At 43.5% G+C, this 19,189-nt stretch overlaps 2 protein-coding genes across 2 annotated transcripts; both read left to right on the forward strand.

The window, feature by feature from the left end:
• Window positions 1-217: 217 nt before the first annotated feature.
• LOC136513388 (peroxisomal nicotinamide adenine dinucleotide carrier-like) lies at window positions 218-6,540 on the forward strand. The gene is made up of 8 exons (XM_066507396.1): window positions 218-259; window positions 428-519; window positions 3,320-3,474; window positions 3,905-3,973; window positions 5,053-5,088; window positions 5,288-5,320; window positions 5,769-5,823; window positions 6,110-6,540. Exons 3-8 carry the CDS (start codon window positions 3,379-3,381, stop codon window positions 6,304-6,306), a joined length of 486 nt encoding a protein of 161 aa, XP_066363493.1. The 5' UTR covers window positions 218-259; window positions 428-519; window positions 3,320-3,378; the 3' UTR covers window positions 6,307-6,540.
• Window positions 6,541-14,978: 8,438 nt separating this feature from the next.
• LOC136510429 (transcription factor bHLH18-like) lies at window positions 14,979-18,984 on the forward strand. Its single transcript, XM_066504874.1, has 4 exons — window positions 14,979-15,038; window positions 15,455-16,243; window positions 16,336-16,704; window positions 18,744-18,984. Exons 1-4 carry the CDS (start codon window positions 14,979-14,981, stop codon window positions 18,855-18,857), a joined length of 1,332 nt encoding a protein of 443 aa, XP_066360971.1. The 3' UTR covers window positions 18,858-18,984.
• The last annotated feature ends 205 nt before the right edge of the window (window positions 18,985-19,189 follow it).

A 19,189-nucleotide genomic window follows, 5' to 3' on the forward strand; every position in this document is an offset into this window, starting at 1 on the left:
GTCCTTTTTTATTGTGACGACGAAGAAAGAATCTATTTGAGGTCGTCGGGCTAGGTACACCGTACACACCATCCGGTGACGTCGTCTTCTTCCCAAGCTATCCTGTCCGTCTCTCCCTCAGTCCCCCTCCTCCTCTCTTTCTCTCGATCCAGTCTGTAGAGTGTAGACAGTGACCCACGTCCGGGTTCCTCGCCGGCGGCAACGGAGCCGACTTGGCGAGGTCTTCATCTGCGCTTCACCGGCGACGATTATCCACTAGGTACGCCGCCCATTCCTTCACTTCCTGCCTTCCTGCTGCTGTGCGGAACCCAGCCGAGCAGAGCACCCCAAGATATCTGCATTCAGAATCTGACCCAATTATATCACACTGCCCACTGACTTTTTTTTGTCAAAAAATCATATTGGGCTCTCCCTTGCTGATTGCTAGGTGGGAGGAGCATGTCGAGCGCGGCGGTGAACGGGCTGGCCGGCGCCGGCGGCGGCATCATCGCGCAGATAATCACCTACCCTCTCCAAACTGTACCACCTTGTCCTCTTCTCTTCTTGCCCCTTTCCCTCTATAAATCTTACTCCCTCAGTCCAAAAAGGACAAATTTTGACCAAATTTATATCAAAACGTATTGATGTTTATGATGTGTAAGAAGTATCACTAGATTCATCCTAGAATGTATTTTCATAATAAATCTAATTAAAAATCTAACTGTACATAATATCTTCTATAAACTAGTCATATTTAAGATTGTTTGACTTTTTGGGAAGTGAGACTTTATTTTTTTTTGGACAGGTGGAGTACCATTATACCGAGGGAGTATAATGGTACTCCATTATACCGAGGGAGTATAATATCTTCTATAAACTAGTCAAATTTAAGATTGTTTGACTCTGTCGATGAAATCTGATCGGCAATCTACCGAGGGGTATACCCACGGTAGTAGATGAATCGGTGGAGGTACGCGTGATACGAACCAGATAGTAACAGAGACACAAGACACAAGATTTATACAGGTTCAGGCCGTCAGCTTGACGTAACACCCTACATCTTGTGCTCTGTTATTTTGTATTGATTGTGTATCAGATTCGATATATCTCGTCTAGGGGACCCCTGCTCCTCTTTATATACTCTGGAGGGGTAGGATTACAAGAAAAATATACTATTTGGTATTATACAATAAATCACGTCTTCATGTAGTCTTGCGGTGCACGCCTTGATCTTGTGGGCTGGGTCACCTTTGGGGCACGGCCCATGTCTTGTCTTGTGAGTACCGGGGTCATATCCCCCACAGCTAGTCCCCGAGCGCCTTGGATCAGCTTGGCGATGTCGTCTTGATCAAATCCGAGCAGTTTAACATGAAGCCGGTCAGTTTAACTGGTGATCCGAGCGGTAGAAGTCGAAGCCGACCAGTTTAACTGGTTAACTGAGGGGTGAAAGTCGAAGCCGACCGGTTTAACTAGTACGCAGATCTCCCCAAGCCTGTTGGAAGATGAAGAATGAATCTTATAGCAGGGTCAAAGAAAATAAGCCTGAAAGCTTGCCAATGTCATCTGTCATATGCGTATCAAGACCCAGACGTGCTGCCCAAGATCAGCACCCTCATCCGAACAGCATGGAGCAAGCTGATAGTACAACGATGAGACATAGTAAGATTCGACCACCAAGGGAGTCCCCAGCTTAGCTGGCGACTCTTGCACGAAGAATCCGAACGCTGAGTACCCAGCTTAGCTGGTGATGAAACGACGAACAATCCAAACGCCGAGGAGTCCCCAGCTTAGCTGGCGAGCCCCCAGCGTAGCAGACGATGAAGCAACGAACAATCCAAACGCCGAGGAGTCCCCAGCTTAGCTGGCGAGCCCCTAGCGTAGCAAACAATGAAGCGACGAACAATCCGAACGCCGAGGAGTCCCAAGCTTAGCTGGCGATGAAGCGACGAACAATCCAAACGTCGAGGAGTCCCCAACTTAGCTGGTGATGAAGCGACGGACAATCCGACCACTTGGTTGGTGAAGAGTCGGACACCGAGTAGCCCAACCAATTGGTCGGCGGCGAAGTGAGCGCCAAGTAGAAGTGAGCGCTGAACAGTCCGACCAGCTGGTTGGCGAAGAATCGAACACCGAGTAGCCCAACCAACTGGTCGGCGGCGAAGTAAGCGCCGAACAGTCCAACCAGCTGGTTGCGACGAAGGTCATGAACCTAGCGGTCCGACCAGTTGATCGGCGGAGAAAACAGCGGCGGAGCTTGCCGGAGACATCGACCTTAGGTGAAGTGTACACACTTAGGCTTCGTTGGCGAAGTCAGATGATCATCATCCATGACTTAGTCAAAGAGGATGTTAGTATTGATACTTGCGCCGCAAGGTGTATTGTATACATTGTAGTCCCCGAGCCTGACAGTAGGTGAAGAATGCATCTGGTGTTAGGATCAAAGAATTACAACGATCGCTTAGTCAGAATAACTGAGTCCCAGCTTAGCCGAGCACACAGACAGTTCCCAGCTTAGCTAAAGACCAGTAAGAGGAAAAAACAGTACACTCACCGCTAGGTGAAGTGTACACACCTAGTCCCCGAGTCTGCTGTAAGATAGAGCAACATCTTGTAGCAGGATCAAGGAAACAAGTAAAAATGACGAAATCCCCGTGCTTAGCACCGGACATTAGAGTAAAATTTAGAGAGTGCTGAGCACTTAAAAATGGAGAAAAAATGAAGAGTGCTTAACACTTTTACCATTGGAGAACATGAAAAGTGCTTAGCACTATACCGTGGAGAAATGATCTTCTCTATTAGTCATCTATAGGAATATTAGCAAAGCTTTTTATGCTGGACGTTTATTGTTGAACCTTGATAAGGTGACCTTACATACAATGTTGTTAACATGTTAAATATGATATAGTCTCATTTTACTATGAGACTCCAATCCTTAAAGTACAGTGCTGATAAATAAGATCTTTATTAAGCCATTTTTCCAGAAAAAAAGCAAACTTGTAATCCTTATGGTTCAGGACCTATATGTTTGTGATTTGTTTGTTCTTCACAAAGCATTTCCACGCCTCCTAGTTTCTAGTTTTTTTTAAAGCCTATTGACTTGACTATGCACTACATACATTCGCCATGACTCATCCAATTTTTTCCAGCCAGAATCATGCAAAAGTGGTTACTTGATAAAAAAACATTATTTGTATATTAGCTGAACTCCATGTGGGGCCTGCTTTTACCTAGCCTACTGACAATGAAGTGGCTAAATTTAACTGCAATAATGCAATATGCTTTAACACCACTCATAACAAAAACTGCAACAAATTAGTAATTATCATTGGCCGTCTTTCAGACACATACTCAAGTGAAAAGAAAATATTGGAGTCTAAGACGGAGCTTTTACTGAAAGAAATGTCTAGGGCCAATTCATTGGAGGTTGCAATTCTGAAGGATAGGCTGGTTAAACTGGAGTCGGAAAAACCTCGTCCATATGGTACTCTTCAAGCGGTTAGCACTCTTGCCTCAAGTAGGCAATCGTTCATCCTAAACTTTTATTGTTTTGGTACAGAAAATTAATCAGTAAAGAAATGAAATGATTAATGGTACAGATCTTCTGAAAGAAAGAATTGGGAAGTATGCTAGATGCCACTGTGTTAGTTGTTTTCACACTTAATAGTTCAGAAATAGTAAATAGATACACTTAATAATTAGGCTATAAAAATACAAACTTCCTGAATGAGTAGTATTTCAATTCACTTTCTTATTGGTAGGAGTAGTTTGTTAATCTAGAACATTATAAATTTAATCAAAGTTTCATATAATCAGATTGAAAATAACTATAGCTGGTGTCTGAAGTTGCAAGTTCTTCTAATTTGCTTTTACTTCACAATTTAAAGTAATGAAAATTATTTTATTAATGTGTATCGGTCTTAGACAGATCCGGGAGGTTTATCATGAGTCTGGTATAAGAGGATTTTGGAAAGGACTTGTTCCGACATTAATCATGGTTAGTTATTTGCTTCTGAAATATACAATCAAAGTTTATGGGTTATGTATGCAAGTCCAAACCTTTGAAACATTTAAAATGGCAGGTATGTAATCCATCGATTCAGTTCATGATCTATGAAACATTGGCAAAGCGCCTGCAGTCAAAGCTTTCTGGAAAGAAACTACCAAAAAGGAACCTCACTGCTATGAAATGATGCATGCGCCTGACTTTGTGAAAGCATGATTGTTTGGGCTCATTGATCACCTTAGCTGTTTATTCTTCACCTAGAAATTTCATTTTTATATGATGTCATATAATGTTATATTAGATGTTCCACGCAAAATAGCTGTTATTACCTACAAACCACTTTCTGCAATTGTGTACTACTTAATGGGATTGTAACAATTAGCAATTGCAAATGATTATGTTATGGGATTTTCTTCAGTGGTATTTCCTTGTGAAAAGTTATGAATGTTCTAAGCATGAAAAATTAAGTGTAACTATGGGAAAATTTGTTTACATATATGATTAGTTTGTTATCCGAAACGTCTCTTCGGTCTCTTCTAAAGTTCTAATCCACATGATTCTTTTTTATTTGAAACAAAGAACATGATTCATTTGTATAAGATCCTACTTTTAGTGGAAAATGCCTCGGTACATAGTTATGGTGTGTGTCCAGAGCAGTGCCGGCAGCCAGCTAATGGAGAACATCGAGATTAATTACCGCGTTGATAGAGCACGGTATATTACTCAATAGGGGCATAGGGCAGTTGTGAAAAAAATTAATTCTTTATTTGATCATGCACCATTTTACCTGTAGCAAGCAACACGGATCCGCTGCAATATTTGTTGTAGCCTTTGATTAGGGTTCCGTTTAATTTTCATATGTTTAACTGTGCATTTCTACATACTCAAGAACGAAGAATTCAAGCTCATGACTTCTCTATCCCATATCACCATCTAGATCATATATTTTCTTTGTTACTACTCTAAATTCAGTGACAAATTATTAAACTAGTAGTATGAATACACAAGCAGATGGTAATGTTCATACATATATTTATGTAGTCTTTCTGTGCACTTCCCTCCTTGAGCAGGTTTTTTTATTGGGTGCAATAGCCAAACTTGGAGCTACTGTAGTCAGGGGCGGATCTAGGGCCCGGGCTGCAGCCCGGGGCGAGTCTATGTAGCCCCTTTAACATATGTGGTGTTTAGCCTAAAAAACTATGATCTTAATTAGACAAAAGTAGGCCTAGGAAGCAAGATCAGACTGTTTTGAACGTGAATCAGCAGCTCAGCCCGGGGCGCAGCCCCGTTCTGGATCCGCCCCTGACTGTAGTCACTTATCCATTGCTAGTCATCAAGGTACATTTTATTTAGAGACTTGTTAATAGTTTTAACCCTGTACTCTAAGAAAAGTTTTAACTCTAGACTACCAGCACATTACTCTAGCTAACTTTATTCTTAAATACGTTGGTCTGGAACTGAAGTAAGTAGCCTACTTCAAAGGCCTATGAAAATCTTGAGACATGATGTTTGTGAAATTCCTAGAATTGATTGGATTCATACTATATAAGTAGCCTAATGGCGATAATTATTTTAATGAACTGTTGGATCTATTGTGCCTAAATTCAAATTGTGTGCCTTTACAGATTACAGTAATTGAAATTCACTCAAATGGCCTGGTACTTAGGTCTGCTTTAGATCCACCTAGTTCCAGGCACTAATGGCACAAGTCCATGTCGAGGGCGTGGAGGGTGGTGAAAGATTGAATGCTTTAATTGTTTATTACTCTATGTCTTAACTATTGCAGTCAAGGTTGCAGGCAAAACAAGAAATTGGCAGCAATGTGATGTCCAGATACACAGGTATATTTATCCACTGCACAACGGAACTAATAACAAATTGTTGATATGTTTTGTTCGAGGAAAGACTCTTGATATACTTTCTTTGAGATCATTGTTTATATGGTTACTTTGAGAGAAAAAAAACTGTTGATATACTTTGAGAAAACAAACTGTTGATATACATTGAGAACAAATTGTTGATATTTTCTGAAGCATTATGCTTTGATAATAAACAAGATATCCATTTTTTTTTAGTCACACATATCTAATTTCATTTCTGTTAACATTAGCTGACTATTTTGACCAGGTACAATAGATGCGATAATAAAGATGGTCCGCTACGAAGGACTGCATGGGTTTTACAAAGGAATGGGTACAAAGATTGTACAAAGTGTCTTTGCTGCCTCGGTTCTCTTTATGGTTAAAGAGGAATTGGTTAAGTTAGCAGTGCTTTTAGTTGCAAGGAGTAGGACTATGCTTATTACTACATCCAAGAAACAATAGGTGTTTGTCCATGACCAATATTTTTTGGGGAGACCGCCCCCCCCCCCCCTATATAGGGTCTCATTATACATATCCTGTTCACGATCAATATGAAATTGTTTACAAGTTACTAGAGAAAACTTTGAAGCCTCTCGAAAATCATACCTCTCCCCAGGAAGTTGTATGGTTTCAATATATAGGGTCTCATCTGGAAATTATTTCATGTTTTGGGTTTAACTGGCATCCTAAATTAAGTGCATTTCTAGCATTTGAAATTTGTCCCAAAGTAAGTACACTTCTAGGTATGTTCCACACAGTTTAGAAGTTTTTTTTTCTTTTTTTACTTTCTCTACTTTCAAAGTGCAATTGACATGCTAAAATAGCTTTTGATATGGGTAAATATGAACTTCCAAGTAACATAAATCTTCTCTAAGAATCATAGGAATTTACTTATCTTGGAACAGACGGAGTATGTCACCTAGTCTGTGCTTGATATTTGAATGATGAGTAATAATGCATGGGAGGTACGACCAACTTGTATGGTGGGTGCAAGTACAGATCATAGTTGTTGCAAAATTAAAGCTCAAACTAGTCATCGATGCTGATAGACTTAAAGCCAGCCATTCCAGCTGCTACGGCTGCTGACTTGTGACAGTGAAAATCAACAGCTACAGCACTGGTAAAGAGCCAAACGAACAGAGTATGTGGGTGCATCGTTGTGACATGATGGACAGGAGATCGTTGAAAGGGCATGCCACTGTGGTGTGCTAGTTTGGCATCCACATCCACGGAAGCAATGCTGAAAGGATGATTTCCAACTGCCACTGCGCGCTACTACTATGCTGCTGCGCCTGCCACCAAAACTGAACAATCAGAAACAGATGGACGGACACCATTAGCTTTCCTGAGGGCTTGGGCTTGTTTAGTTGGCGATTTTTTTGGCGAAATGGTACTGTAGCACTTTCATTGCTATTTGACAATTAGTGTCTAATCATAGTCTAATTAGGCTTAAAAGATTCGTCTCGCGAATTTCGTCTAAACTATGTAATTAGTTTTATTTTTTATTTATATTTAATACTTCATATGTTCAAAGATTCGATGTGACGAAAAATCTTAAAAAATTTTGGGAACTAAACACTACCTGAGTCTTCTCTGCGGACCCTGCGGTACTGCTGCAGAGAGGTACACACGTTTGGTCATGGCATCCCGCCAAAATGAGACAAAAGAGGGCGTTGTCCAAACACGACACGTCCTTCATCCTGGCATCCCACCATTGACAGTCATCCATGTGCCAGGTGGGTTTGGATGATGGCAAGTGAACTAGATTATTCATTTATTCTTTTCAGTAGTCTCATCCAGACTACTCTGCTGTACCTATTTATGAAGACAAAAGAGGGATTTTTCTGATCGAGTTGACAAGTATGATTGCTTTCTCAATGTTTGTAGAACCACATACAGATTTTATTCTCAAGCAGACCAAAAGATCTAGGGCTTTCTCATTGTTAGTAAAACTACAGATTTGGTTCTCAAGCAGAGCAAAAGATCTAGGCACGACTACCGCTGCTCCGGCATCACTGCATCAAACGAAGTTACTGTTGAGATGTGGGTCTTCTCCTAGGCCCTCGGCGGAGCCGTGCTCACTGCTCGACAGGAAGGAATAAGAAAATCAAAGCTAAATAGCTAATGGATATAAACTTGGAAATATCATATTTATTCTACCCTATTAACTATGGAAACACCGTATTTATAGAGAAGACATATGGTCGTCAGCAAAATTACAAGATACTCTAGTTAAGGTACTATATTCCCAGCATATTCGGAGCAGAGTGGTCTTTTACCCAAATTCACCGACTATATGGTCTCCGCTCGCCTTGCCCCTTATGTCTCTCATCTGAGGTGTGTCGTAAACCTTCAGGTCTCCCGAAGGTTTTATACTTTTATATCCCCTCATGCTCGTAGTATATCTTCAACATCTCCACGGAAACATCTTAGGCTCATGTTGAAACCTTGAGGGGAGGGGGCTGTCTTTTTGCCCTTCTGCAGCCACTCTTTGTCTTCTCCCATGACTACAACCTACCAAAACATGGCGTAGCTTTGCAGAGATGGTGGAAAGAGACAATGGACAAAAGGGGTGGGGGGATTGTCTCTGAAGTTCTCCACCCAACAGTCTTCTTGTATTTCCGTTGAATAGATGGAAATATGGTGTATCCTCGATTTTAGAAAATCCAAAGTACAGGCCAAGATTTAGGAGACGAAGCTAGGAAGGCTCAAAACAAGGGCAAAAAATATACAGAGAGATCCTACTTAGGAAGGAGAGACCCTGTTTTAGGAAGTATGAGTGGAGATCCCATTTAAGAATTACATATGGCATCTCTAATAGTACCAAAAAAATCCTAAAAATCTATTTTTGCAACATTTTAAATATTTTATTTGAAATAAAAAACAACCCCACCACCAGCAATTTCCAATAATTTACTCTAGAATAGGTACTCTTGAAGATCTTTGGTCGCTACCCATGCCACACAAAATTGTGGCTAGAAATCCAATTCTGACTCCTAGATGGCGGTGCCGCATCCAGTTGTCGGCCATCCCCGACACCCTAACACATAGTTTTTTTAAGAAGGGACGGCAAAAGCTTCACCGTGATTTTTATTAGACGGAGAAAATAAACCTAACTCATAGTTAGACGTACAAAACAGAATCTTCATTGCCTCTACTTTTTTTTTTGAAACTCATTGCCTCTACTTTTGGTAGTGACTTTACCCGACTGTTGGAGACGATCTAACCAATAAAATCAAGGGAGTGGAAAAGGTAAATGGGTGATGATAATGATGTGACCACCGGATCTCTTAAGAGTAGCAATACACACAAATTGATGATAGAGGGTTGATCGTAGTAGGTACACATGTAGTTTTCAGCAGGATTCCCTCCTACAAACTTTTGCTTCGCATAATCTCCATCGGATCTGGATGTAGTGACAATCTTGAGGGCTCTAAAAAATACCACAGTAAATTATTATACAATTACGATCTCTTGAGCAAGGATTTTCCAGAAAAGAAAAAACACAACAGTTGAGCAGGCATATCTCTCCCCTGTTGTGCTTTTCATGCATCGATGAGGATCTCTTATTGGAGAGCCGAATTCTGCACAGAGCGCTGTGTGCGTAGGATGAAGACGACACAGGCACACAGCACGTGGTCAGGACTAAGGACTGCAAACGTGGCCAGGAAGCGGCAAATCCATGATTGGGAACGCAAAAACCCGGTGGAACACCAACCGGGATTTGTTTGAGTGTTGGAGACCGGTTTTGAAGATCTCGGCCAAAACCTATATTCGGAAAGGTTGGCCGTCAGACAATTATTAATTTTATATTGATAATAATATGATTAAGATGTGCTGACGGAAGGATGTCTCGTTGACTTTACCCGACTGTTGGAGATGATCTAACCAATAAAATCAAGGGAGTGGAAAAGGTAAATGGGTGATGATAATGATGTGACCACCGGATCTCTTAAGAGTAGCAATACACACAAATTGATAATAGAGGGTTGATCGTAGTAGGTACACATGTAATTTTCAGCAGGATTCCCTCTTACAAACTTTTGCTTCGCATAATCTCCATCGGATCTGGATGTAGTGACAATCTTGAGGGCTCTAAAAAATACCACAGTAAATTATTCTACAATTACGATCTCTTGAGCAAGGATTTTCCAGAAAAGAAAAAAACACAACAGTTGAGCAGGCATATCTCTCCCCTGTTGTGCTTTTCATGCATCGATGAGGATCTCTTATTGGAGAGCCGAATTCTGCACAGAGCGCTGTGTGCGTAGGATGAAAACGACACAGGCACACATCACGTGGTCAGGACTAAGGACTACAGACGTGGCCAGGAAGCGGCAAATCCATGATTGGGAACGCAAAAACCCGGTGGAACACCAACCGGGATTTGTTTCAGTGTTGGAGACCGGTTTTGAAGATGTCCGCCAAAACCTATATTCGGAAAGGTTGGCCGTCAGACAATTATTAATTTCCATATCGATAATGATAGGATTAAGACGTGCTGATGGACGGACGCCTCGTTCACTCCCACATATCTCGCGCCCCTCCCCATTCTTATCCCTTCGCGTCCTGCCCCACACCCGACGACGCGGCCATAGCTGCTTCCCTGGCCAGCAGCGGCTCCTTCCCCCACCCCTGGCGTCCTCCTCCCCCACCCCGCCGGCTCCTTCCCCCACCCCGACGTCCTCCTCCCCACCCTGGCGTCCTCCTCTCCCACCTCGGTGGCCCCTTCCCCCACCCCGGCACTCGACGTGGAAGCGGTGGCTGCACCGCGGCAACGCGCGGGCCTTCTCCCCGGGTTCGAGCTCCACGAGGCAGACCGCGCAGTCCCCGCCGTTCCCTGCGCACGTGTCGACCACTACCACCGGTATCGCAGCGAGCACCATAGAATTGAGGACACGGGGCGAAGGCACCCCCACATCGTCGCCGTCGTGGTGGTCCTCGTCACCACCACCGGCGATGGCCAGGATCCCGAGCAGCCGTCGATGGCCGCCGCCATCGACCCCCGGCGGCTAGAATCGACCGGCGCAACCTTCCCCTCCTCTATGTTACATATGCATGTTTCAAGTGTTTCAGGCGTTTTAGATATATGTTGCATTTGTTTCATATGGATGTTGCAAAAGTAGATCGGGGATGTTGCACATGTTGCATATGTTGCAATTGTTTCAGAGGCATGTTTCAAGTGTTTGTTTCGAATGTTTCAGGCGTTTCAGATGTATGTTTCATCTATGTGTTTCCAGACGCATGTTGCAAGTGTATTTATCTGGATGTTGTATATGTTTCACATATATGTTGCATGTGTTTTATTTAGACGTTGCGTATGGTTGCCATGGTTTTCAAGTGTGTTCCAGGTGTTTTTTAAGGGTTTCAGAAGCATGTTTCAAGTGTTTTTACTGCCTTCAAAAATATGTTGCAACTGTTATATTTGGATGTTTCAAAAGTAGATTGGGTGTTGCGTCTCTCCTCCCCACCTTTTGTTGCTTCGTCTCTCCCGGAGCCGGTAGGGCATCCATACGACTCCGCGGTTGGGTCCTTCCAAATCAGAGGCGCCGCACGCCCTTCCCCTCTTGTCGCTCAGGCGGTGCGGGCCCCACATGCAGCACAAAACGGGTGCGGCGCTGCACGACGTGGCGGGGGGCTTGCTGACGGAGCGCCTGAGATGGCAGTGCGGTGGTGGGATGGGGGTGTGGAGGAGATAGGCCACGGATGGGGTCACGCGCACGCATGCTGGCGCTATTTCTGTACGCGAGTGTCGTTTTCGGAGGTGCGTCCGGATGCGTCCTGGCGCTGGACGTCCGGGCGTTAGGCGTACTGTTTCCATATCCTCTGTCTCTATCGGTTATTTCCTGTCAGTTCAATGAAAAAAAACTAATTTTAATTTTTCTGTTGGTAAATTATATTTCCCTGTTAGTAATTGCATCAGAAAATTCTGGTTTCCATTAATGAATAACCCTTAAAAATACATGCGCTATTTTAGTGAGTGAACAGAAAAATCTAAAGCCCTACTGTAACCTTGACCAAAATATCGCTCATCGCCTTCTGTTCATGATTGGACACCATGCAAATTATGTCATTGACACTGATAATGTATTTTACCACACTTGTCGCCTTCTGTGCTGGCCTCCTGTGTTGCACAAGTATCACTTTCACTCGATTCAAGTCGCACAACCAAAATAATCAGAGATTGCTACTGCTACTAATTGTTGTTATTCTTGTAATACACTTTTGGATGTGAATTTTATTAAGACTGGTGGGGTCAAAATCCACAGGAACAGGTGAACATCACACTATCGATAGAAAGACCGACCCTTAGTTAAAAAATAGACGGAACGTTTTCGGTTTCCATTGACGAATGTACTGTAGCAATACTTTACGGTAAGCTCTAATTTTTTTTTCTCTCTCTAGAATAAAATGAACTATTTTTTTGGGTTGGTTTGGCTTATAAACCATGGCTGAAAGTATTATTGACTGATTTGGTGTGAGAGAAAAATATTGGTCATTGACTGATAGCCCATGACTTAAACAGGCAAGCTTCTGCTACAGTGCTGTAGTGCACTACAGGCCCTACATCTGTGAGAATGTGCAGGTGGACATCACACTATCGGCTTCGAGCGGGGCTTTCAAAAGGGTCAAAACTCCATCTATGTGTTTGGTAGTTACCCCCATATGGGAATTAGTATTACGATGAAGTGTGATAGAAAAAATTAGTATGAGAATTTAAATTTTTAATCCTAATACTCTGTTTTGTTCATAGGGGGAAATAAGAGGCAGAGTATCTTCAATCCAATTACATAATACTCTCCTCCTTCCTAAAGATCATCATATTTTGTTCTAACTTAAATCATATTAAGTTCGAATACATCTAAATCTAAATCTAAACCTAATATTAAAGAACGAAGTGATTCTTTTATCTATATTTCCCATAATGCCCTTTCGGCTCTCCTTATTCCATTTGCTACTTAGACTTACGCCCCTGCTCATATGTGCAGTGTATATGTGTTCAGTGATAGTACTGGGTTCAGTTTGAATACATATTGTGATAGATACATGACTGTTATATAAACCTTTGAGCCACAGGGTCGTTCTTCAGGTAACAATGCAACAAGGTGTATGTTCCGTGCAATGTATGCTCATGTTTGATAGTTTATATATATATATATAATATTGTTGGGGGGGAAAACCCCTGGCCTTACCTCGTCCCGACATGGACCGAACAAGTTTCGCTGGGACCCTCGTCCGTGACACCCTTGCTCGCTGCGTGTGGAGCAAGGGTGCGGGAAGAGGATTCACTTCTGACATTGTGTTACTGCAGCTTCGCCACCGGAGGGCGCGTGTCCGTGGGTCAGAGAAGGGGGCTCCTTCCACGCCCCTCGTGACGGGCCGACGCGAGGGTACCTGGAATCTAGCAAGGCCCAAGAAGCGTCTGTAGTGACGTCATCAGGAGTGGTTAGCCGGGACGTGGAGAGTTACGGTCATGCATGCCCTCAGGTCAAATGATTCATTCTCGAGGCTCTAGCCTAATGTAATTTCGCATCATCTCCGGGTATGGAGTATAAATGCCCGGGGGCGTCACTTTTACGGACAGGATATTTTATTCTAGAATTTACTCCTGTTTTTCCACGTCGCTGTGGCCAGACTAGAACTCACATTACTCGAAACCTTTGGGAAACCCTCGTCCTCCCCCGCCTAGTCTCTAGCGAGGGTGGGAGGCCAGAAGTGACCCCACATATATACTCAATTTATGATACCAAATAATTTTCATTAATTTCACCATGAAATATATTTTCATAGTACTATGTAAACGCTAATGTTAATACGTACTCTTCTCCAAAACTTGATTAAATTTTGAATGATTTGACTTAGGACAAACTACAATTAATGAATTTTTTAAGGCGTTGATGAAGTAAGCGCTTACCTCTCTTGGTGTTCTGTCTATTTGCTGTAAAGTTTAAGGGTGTGGGTTGAGTTCCGTAATGGATCATTATTTTTTAAATTTTCTCTAAAAAATTGAATCAATATTATACTGTCTTTACACGTGTGCTGTTGTTGCAGTCCACCTAATCCAAACCCCTAGGGGTATGATTGATTTCTGCATCCATCCTGCCCAGGCTCGCGGGGGTGCAACCGTGGTTTGATTCGTTAGCTATAGCCGTATTTTAGCCGGGCTCGAGATCGAGATGAAAAATCAGCCCTCCGCGTCAATCATGGGCCAGCCCAGTGGACAAAGAAAGACCATAGACGTTTGATTGTTTTGTTTGTACACGTGGCAGCAGATCTGGCTCGCTCGCTCATTGCCGCCCTGCCCACGTGCGCTCCGGGCCTGCTAGCACCCACGCCCAGCTCGCTGCCGCCCTACCCGTGCGCGCTCCCTCTCCCTCCCTCCCTCCCTCCCCCCTCCGTGACCTCCATTGCTACCTCCGCGCCCCAACGACCCGGCTCCCGCTCCTCCCACCAGAGACGAGGACGACGGCGGTGGCTCCGACGAGGTAGGTCGGTTCTCCTCTAGATCTGAGGCTCCTCCTCCTCCTCTGGATCTGAGGGACGCGACGGTGGCTAGTGTTCTAACGAGATCTGGGGTCCTATTCCCTCCTTTCTCCGACGAGCTCGAAGGTGATGAGCCAGGGGCTAGAGCGCCTGCACCTCGAACCCATCCCCTTGCTGTTTGTACACCTTTTGCTGTTTCTCCGTGGTGTAAGGGTGATTTTTGGGATGTTGCAACAGATGATTTTCGAATGTTGCAATATGTTGATTTCATGTGTTGCAGAAAGCATGTTATAATGTTGGGATTGCTGCAATAGGGGGATCTTAATTGTTAAAATTGCCTTTTTAAAATGTTGCAGCACTGAAAAGTGATTTGAGATGTTTCCATTTCCATGTTTCATGGTTGATTTTGCGACGTTGAAGTACTACTGTTTGAGATATTGCAGTACATAATTTTTGATGTTGCACTACATAGTTTTGTGATGTTGCAGTATTTATATTTCGATGTTACACTACATAGTTTACATAATTTTGCGATGTTGCACTTGAAATATTTCGTGCTCTTGTGAACGGGGCGCGGTGGGAAACGGGGACAGGGGCATGGTGGAGAACGAAGACACGGGCGAGGTGGGAAACAGGGTGTGGTGAGGAACATGGCGCTATCTGGGACCTGCCTCCGGACGCCGCCAGGGGGCCAGACGTCCGGGCACCAGGTATGCCGATGTGATAAACCTGGCCACCATGGCCAAGGATCGCTGGGACGAGACAGGCTATGTCGGAAGAAAACCTATCACACTCTAGATTACTATTGCTTACTGACACTCTTGCTTGATATCGATTGAGCTTCCTTGTAAAATGACCAACCGTATGTAAGAATGTATAGAATTCATCTTCATGAAAATAAAGACGAAGAAGAAATTTCCTTTCCTTGTCTGTAGACTGTAGATAGAGAAGCTTTCTGCCCTTGGTATGTACGTCCTTTAATAAGACTGGAGATTGCCAATTCGACGTGCGAGTGTTGGACTGTTTGGCGCCATTATTCTGCCCATCTCTAGCCTACCTCCTCCGGTCCTTCGTATAAAAGGGAAGCCTTCCCGATTTGTTGTTGCATTGTAAGAATTTTGATCAGCTCTACCATAGCAGTAGTTCATCTTCGTGGTGGTTGAGCGGCGTGTTCATGGAGGCAGCAAACAACATGGAGGACTCAAGCCTGTTCATGCAGTGGGCGATGGACACGCTGCTGCAGGAGGAGGAGCCTGCGGTCGACGACGTGCACTGGGCGATGGACACGCTGATGCAGGAGGAGGAGCCTGCGGCGGTCGACGACGGTTTCGGCGGCGGCGAGGCAGTAGTCTTCCCCTCGCTCCAAGCGCTCCGCGACGCCTCCCACGAAGCGGAGATGGTGCGGGAGCTGATGGCCGTGGCCGCCGCCGAAACCCACGACGCGGCAAACAGCTGGTCGAGCGGTTCCGGCGACGGCGGCGAGGTCACCGACGGCGGTGGCAGCGGGGCCACGGACCATACAGCCCCGGCGGCCACGGATTACTACGGTGGCTCCTGGCCGCCACAGTCTCCCAACTCGTCGTTCGCGCGCGCACCACCGCCACCGCCGCCGAGCAGCAACAGCAACACCAGCCTGCCGACGGTGAGCTGGAACTTCGTCACCGGCTCGGCGCAGCCTGGCAGCGAGGGCGCGCTGGAGGAAGCCGCCGTCCCGGCACGCAGCTTGCCGCCGCTGGAGCTGGCTCAACGCCGCCGGTCACCGCCGACGCCGAGAAGAGTCCACCCAATACGCAGCATGGAAGCCCCATCGTCGGCGTCGTGCACGCCGGACCACATCGTCGCGGAGCGCAAGCGCCGGGAGAAGATCAACAAGCGCTTGATCGAGCTCTCCACCGTCATCCCAGGACTGAAGAAGGTCCTCTCCCATTCAATCCATATGAACTAAACCCCTGCCCTTGTTCTCTGCTATGTATCGATCAAATTAAATCCTCGATATGCTACTGGCAGATGGACAAGGCGACGATCCTCTCCGACGCGGCCAAGTACGTGAAGGAGCTGCAGCAGCGTCTCAAGGCCCTGGAAGAGGCTGCTGCCGCCGGCGCCGGCAGCATCAGGAGCAAAGCGCCGCCGCCGGCGGACGAGAATGTCGGCTCCGGGTCGCCGACGTCGGCATCCTCCTCGTCGGGGGCACCCGCGCTTCCAGAGATCGAGGCACGTTTCTCGGAGAGGAGCGTGATGGTGAGGATCCATTGCGGCGGCGGCAAAGGGGTGGCCGCGGCAGTGTTCGCCGAGGTCGAGGGCCTCGGGCTCACCGTCGTCCATGCCAATGTCATGCCCTTCTCCGCTTGCACTATCACCATAACCATCACAGCAGAGGCAAGTCCGTTTTCTTCTTCTTCTCCCCATATCTATTTTATTTGGATATTTGGACTAATACATTCAGCAATATATCTGATCTCTGCATGCTTTCTATTTGAATATACAGGATGTACTAAAAATACTAAACTTTTTATTTGGTGTACCAAATGCCTGAAAAAGTGAAAATGCGCTGTTTTAGTTAGCTGGTTAGGAACATCTATAAAATGGAGGGAAAATCATTGACAGAACACAAATGGCTGGTTATGGTTAAGATCATTTCAATATTAAAAGTAATCCACACATCATTAATGATAGACAATGTTGTAAGGACGGTTTGGCAGTACATACCAAATACATAATGTCAATTCATCCCCTCCTCTTAATGAAAAGCGTACCAAACAAGACATGTTCCCCAAAAGAATAATGTCAATTCCTCCTTAGGCCAATTTCGGTGGAAGTTTTACCAGTTGCATTTAATAGGCTGTTATATAATATTTTTAATGATGTGGCAATGTTTTTAAAAAGAGAGAGAAGAAAATGGTGTTTTCAACTCAAAATGACTCATAGAATTAAATGTCTATAAAACAGAATAATAAAAATATACATTTAAAGTGATGGTTTCATCCATATTTCATTGCATTCTATGTTCTTGGAAACAACGCTACGAAACTTTGTACTGAAAATGGCCTTATACAAAGTAAACATATTATGTAATTGTGTAAGGTTTTGGGTATGCAAACAGAGGTTGTACTAGCTGGTTGTTTTAACAAAGAGAACACATATATCTTGATTTCATTTCAACATTTGCTAATACATTGCTTGCTTAGTGACATAAATTAACATTTGAGTCAAATATATGCACACAGCGAACGAAACCAGGTGAATACTAGCTACGTGTACTACATTCCCTTTAGTATATATGATAATGTCATGAGCACGCATTTATTCAGAGACTATACTGATAAGTGTGTTCTTTGCGATAACAAGCTAGAAAGGGTTACTTGCATTACTTATCTTGGTGTGTGGCCGCACTACAACTCAACAATGGTGACTAGTCAGATACATCTACAAGTCAGATGTAGGGGCTGCGGCCCCTCCAGTTTCCTAAAAAAAAATCTACAAGTCAGATCACATCGCTAGAACAAAAAAAAAAAAAAAAAAAAAAAAAAAAAAAAAAAAAAAAAAAAAAAAAACTACATGACTAGTTCGACTAATCAGTTACAGTTATTTGTATGTGCTAATATAAGTATTGCTCCCTCCGTCCAGAAAACTTCAATTTGTTGAATTCAATTTAATAAGTTAAGTACGGAGTACACCTTGATGTTTTAGTATTTTAGGACATATTAAGAATTACCCATGTACCTCTATTTATTAGAGGTGAACCATGCTAATTAAGCAATAAACCCCTCATTAAAAGGAATGCATGCACATAATCTTATGTATATGGGTCCAATCTATTTCCAATAGCTAAAACATCAAGTTTTTTTGGACATTTTTTAAAATCCTAAAGCATAAATTTTATGGGGTGGAGGGAGTACTATGTTTCAACTTCCAGTAAAACATATAGCGAATGCAACTGTATACAAAATTATTGACACATTGCATATATTTATATATGTCATGTACACGTACTCCTCTCGTCTCATCTCAAAAGGCTTGATGTTTTAGGATTCAAAATTTGTCCAAAATTCTTTAAAGCTTGATGTTTTATGTGGTATGCATGCCTCTATGCATTCCCTTTAATTAGTGGCTTATTCCTTAATTAGCAAGGATCGCCTTCAAGATATAGGGGTTCGTGGACAACTTCAATTAAGCACTATTCTATCCAACAATCCTCTAAAACATCAAGTTTTTTTTGGGAATGGATGGAGTACAACTATGCAAATATGCACAATGGTTTCTACTCAGCGTGAACTTGCGAATTGTTTCTACTCTATTTAAGACAAATGAACATTTAAGCACTATTATATTAGCTTTACTTTTGTTTCCCTTTGTCTTATTGTGTGCTAATAATATATTTATATTCATTTGGTGCAAACGTCAATTGTTCATTTCAGATGGAGGGCCGCCGCCTCACCTTGACAACGGAGCAAATTGTTGGCAAGCTCAAGTCTGCATTATCACACCAGCGTAGCATAAGCTGCAAAGATGCCGAAGAGACAGAAAATTGATTGAATATACTATATATACACAGCAGCGCAACAGTGAATATACCTTTGTAAAAAGTTTACACGTACGGTTTGATTTTTTTTTTCTTCGTGTGATCCGGCATCATCACGTAGCTATCTATCTAGCAGCTTCCCGCCATGTGATTGCATGAGATATATATATATATATATATATATGGAAATTATTTCCTACTCTCAGGGAGTAGTTAATTACTCCCATGTGTATATCTCTAGATCTAGAGCGTATATGGTCCGACGAAGTGTATGTAGATGGAGTATATCATCATACTATACCATCTAGGGTATTATGTATGACAAGTATGTACTCCCTCCGT

Source organism: Miscanthus floridulus, chromosome 16, assembly GCF_019320115.1.
Source record: "Miscanthus floridulus cultivar M001 chromosome 16, ASM1932011v1, whole genome shotgun sequence".
NCBI classification, from domain to species: domain Eukaryota; kingdom Viridiplantae; phylum Streptophyta; class Magnoliopsida; order Poales; family Poaceae; genus Miscanthus; species Miscanthus floridulus.

Bases quoted from the DNA above. Each gene is read 5' to 3' on its own strand.
- LOC136513388 (XM_066507396.1), top strand. From the start codon at position 3,379: ATGTCTAGGGCCAATTCATTGGAGGTTGCAATTCTGAAGGATAGGCTG. The intron at 5,089-5,287 runs ACTGTAGTCAGG...GATCCGCCCCTG, and splicing joins CAATAGCCAAACTTGGAGCT to ACTGTAGTCACTTATCCATT. The intron at 5,824-6,109 runs GTATATTTATCC...TATTTTGACCAG, and splicing joins TGTGATGTCCAGATACACAG to GTACAATAGATGCGATAATA.
- LOC136510429 (XM_066504874.1), top strand. From the start codon at position 14,979: ATGGCGCTATCTGGGACCTGCCTCCGGACGCCGCCAGGGGGCCAGACG. The intron at 16,244-16,335 runs GTCCTCTCCCAT...TGCTACTGGCAG, and splicing joins TCATCCCAGGACTGAAGAAG to ATGGACAAGGCGACGATCCT. The intron at 16,705-18,743 runs GCAAGTCCGTTT...TGTTCATTTCAG, and splicing joins CCATAACCATCACAGCAGAG to ATGGAGGGCCGCCGCCTCAC.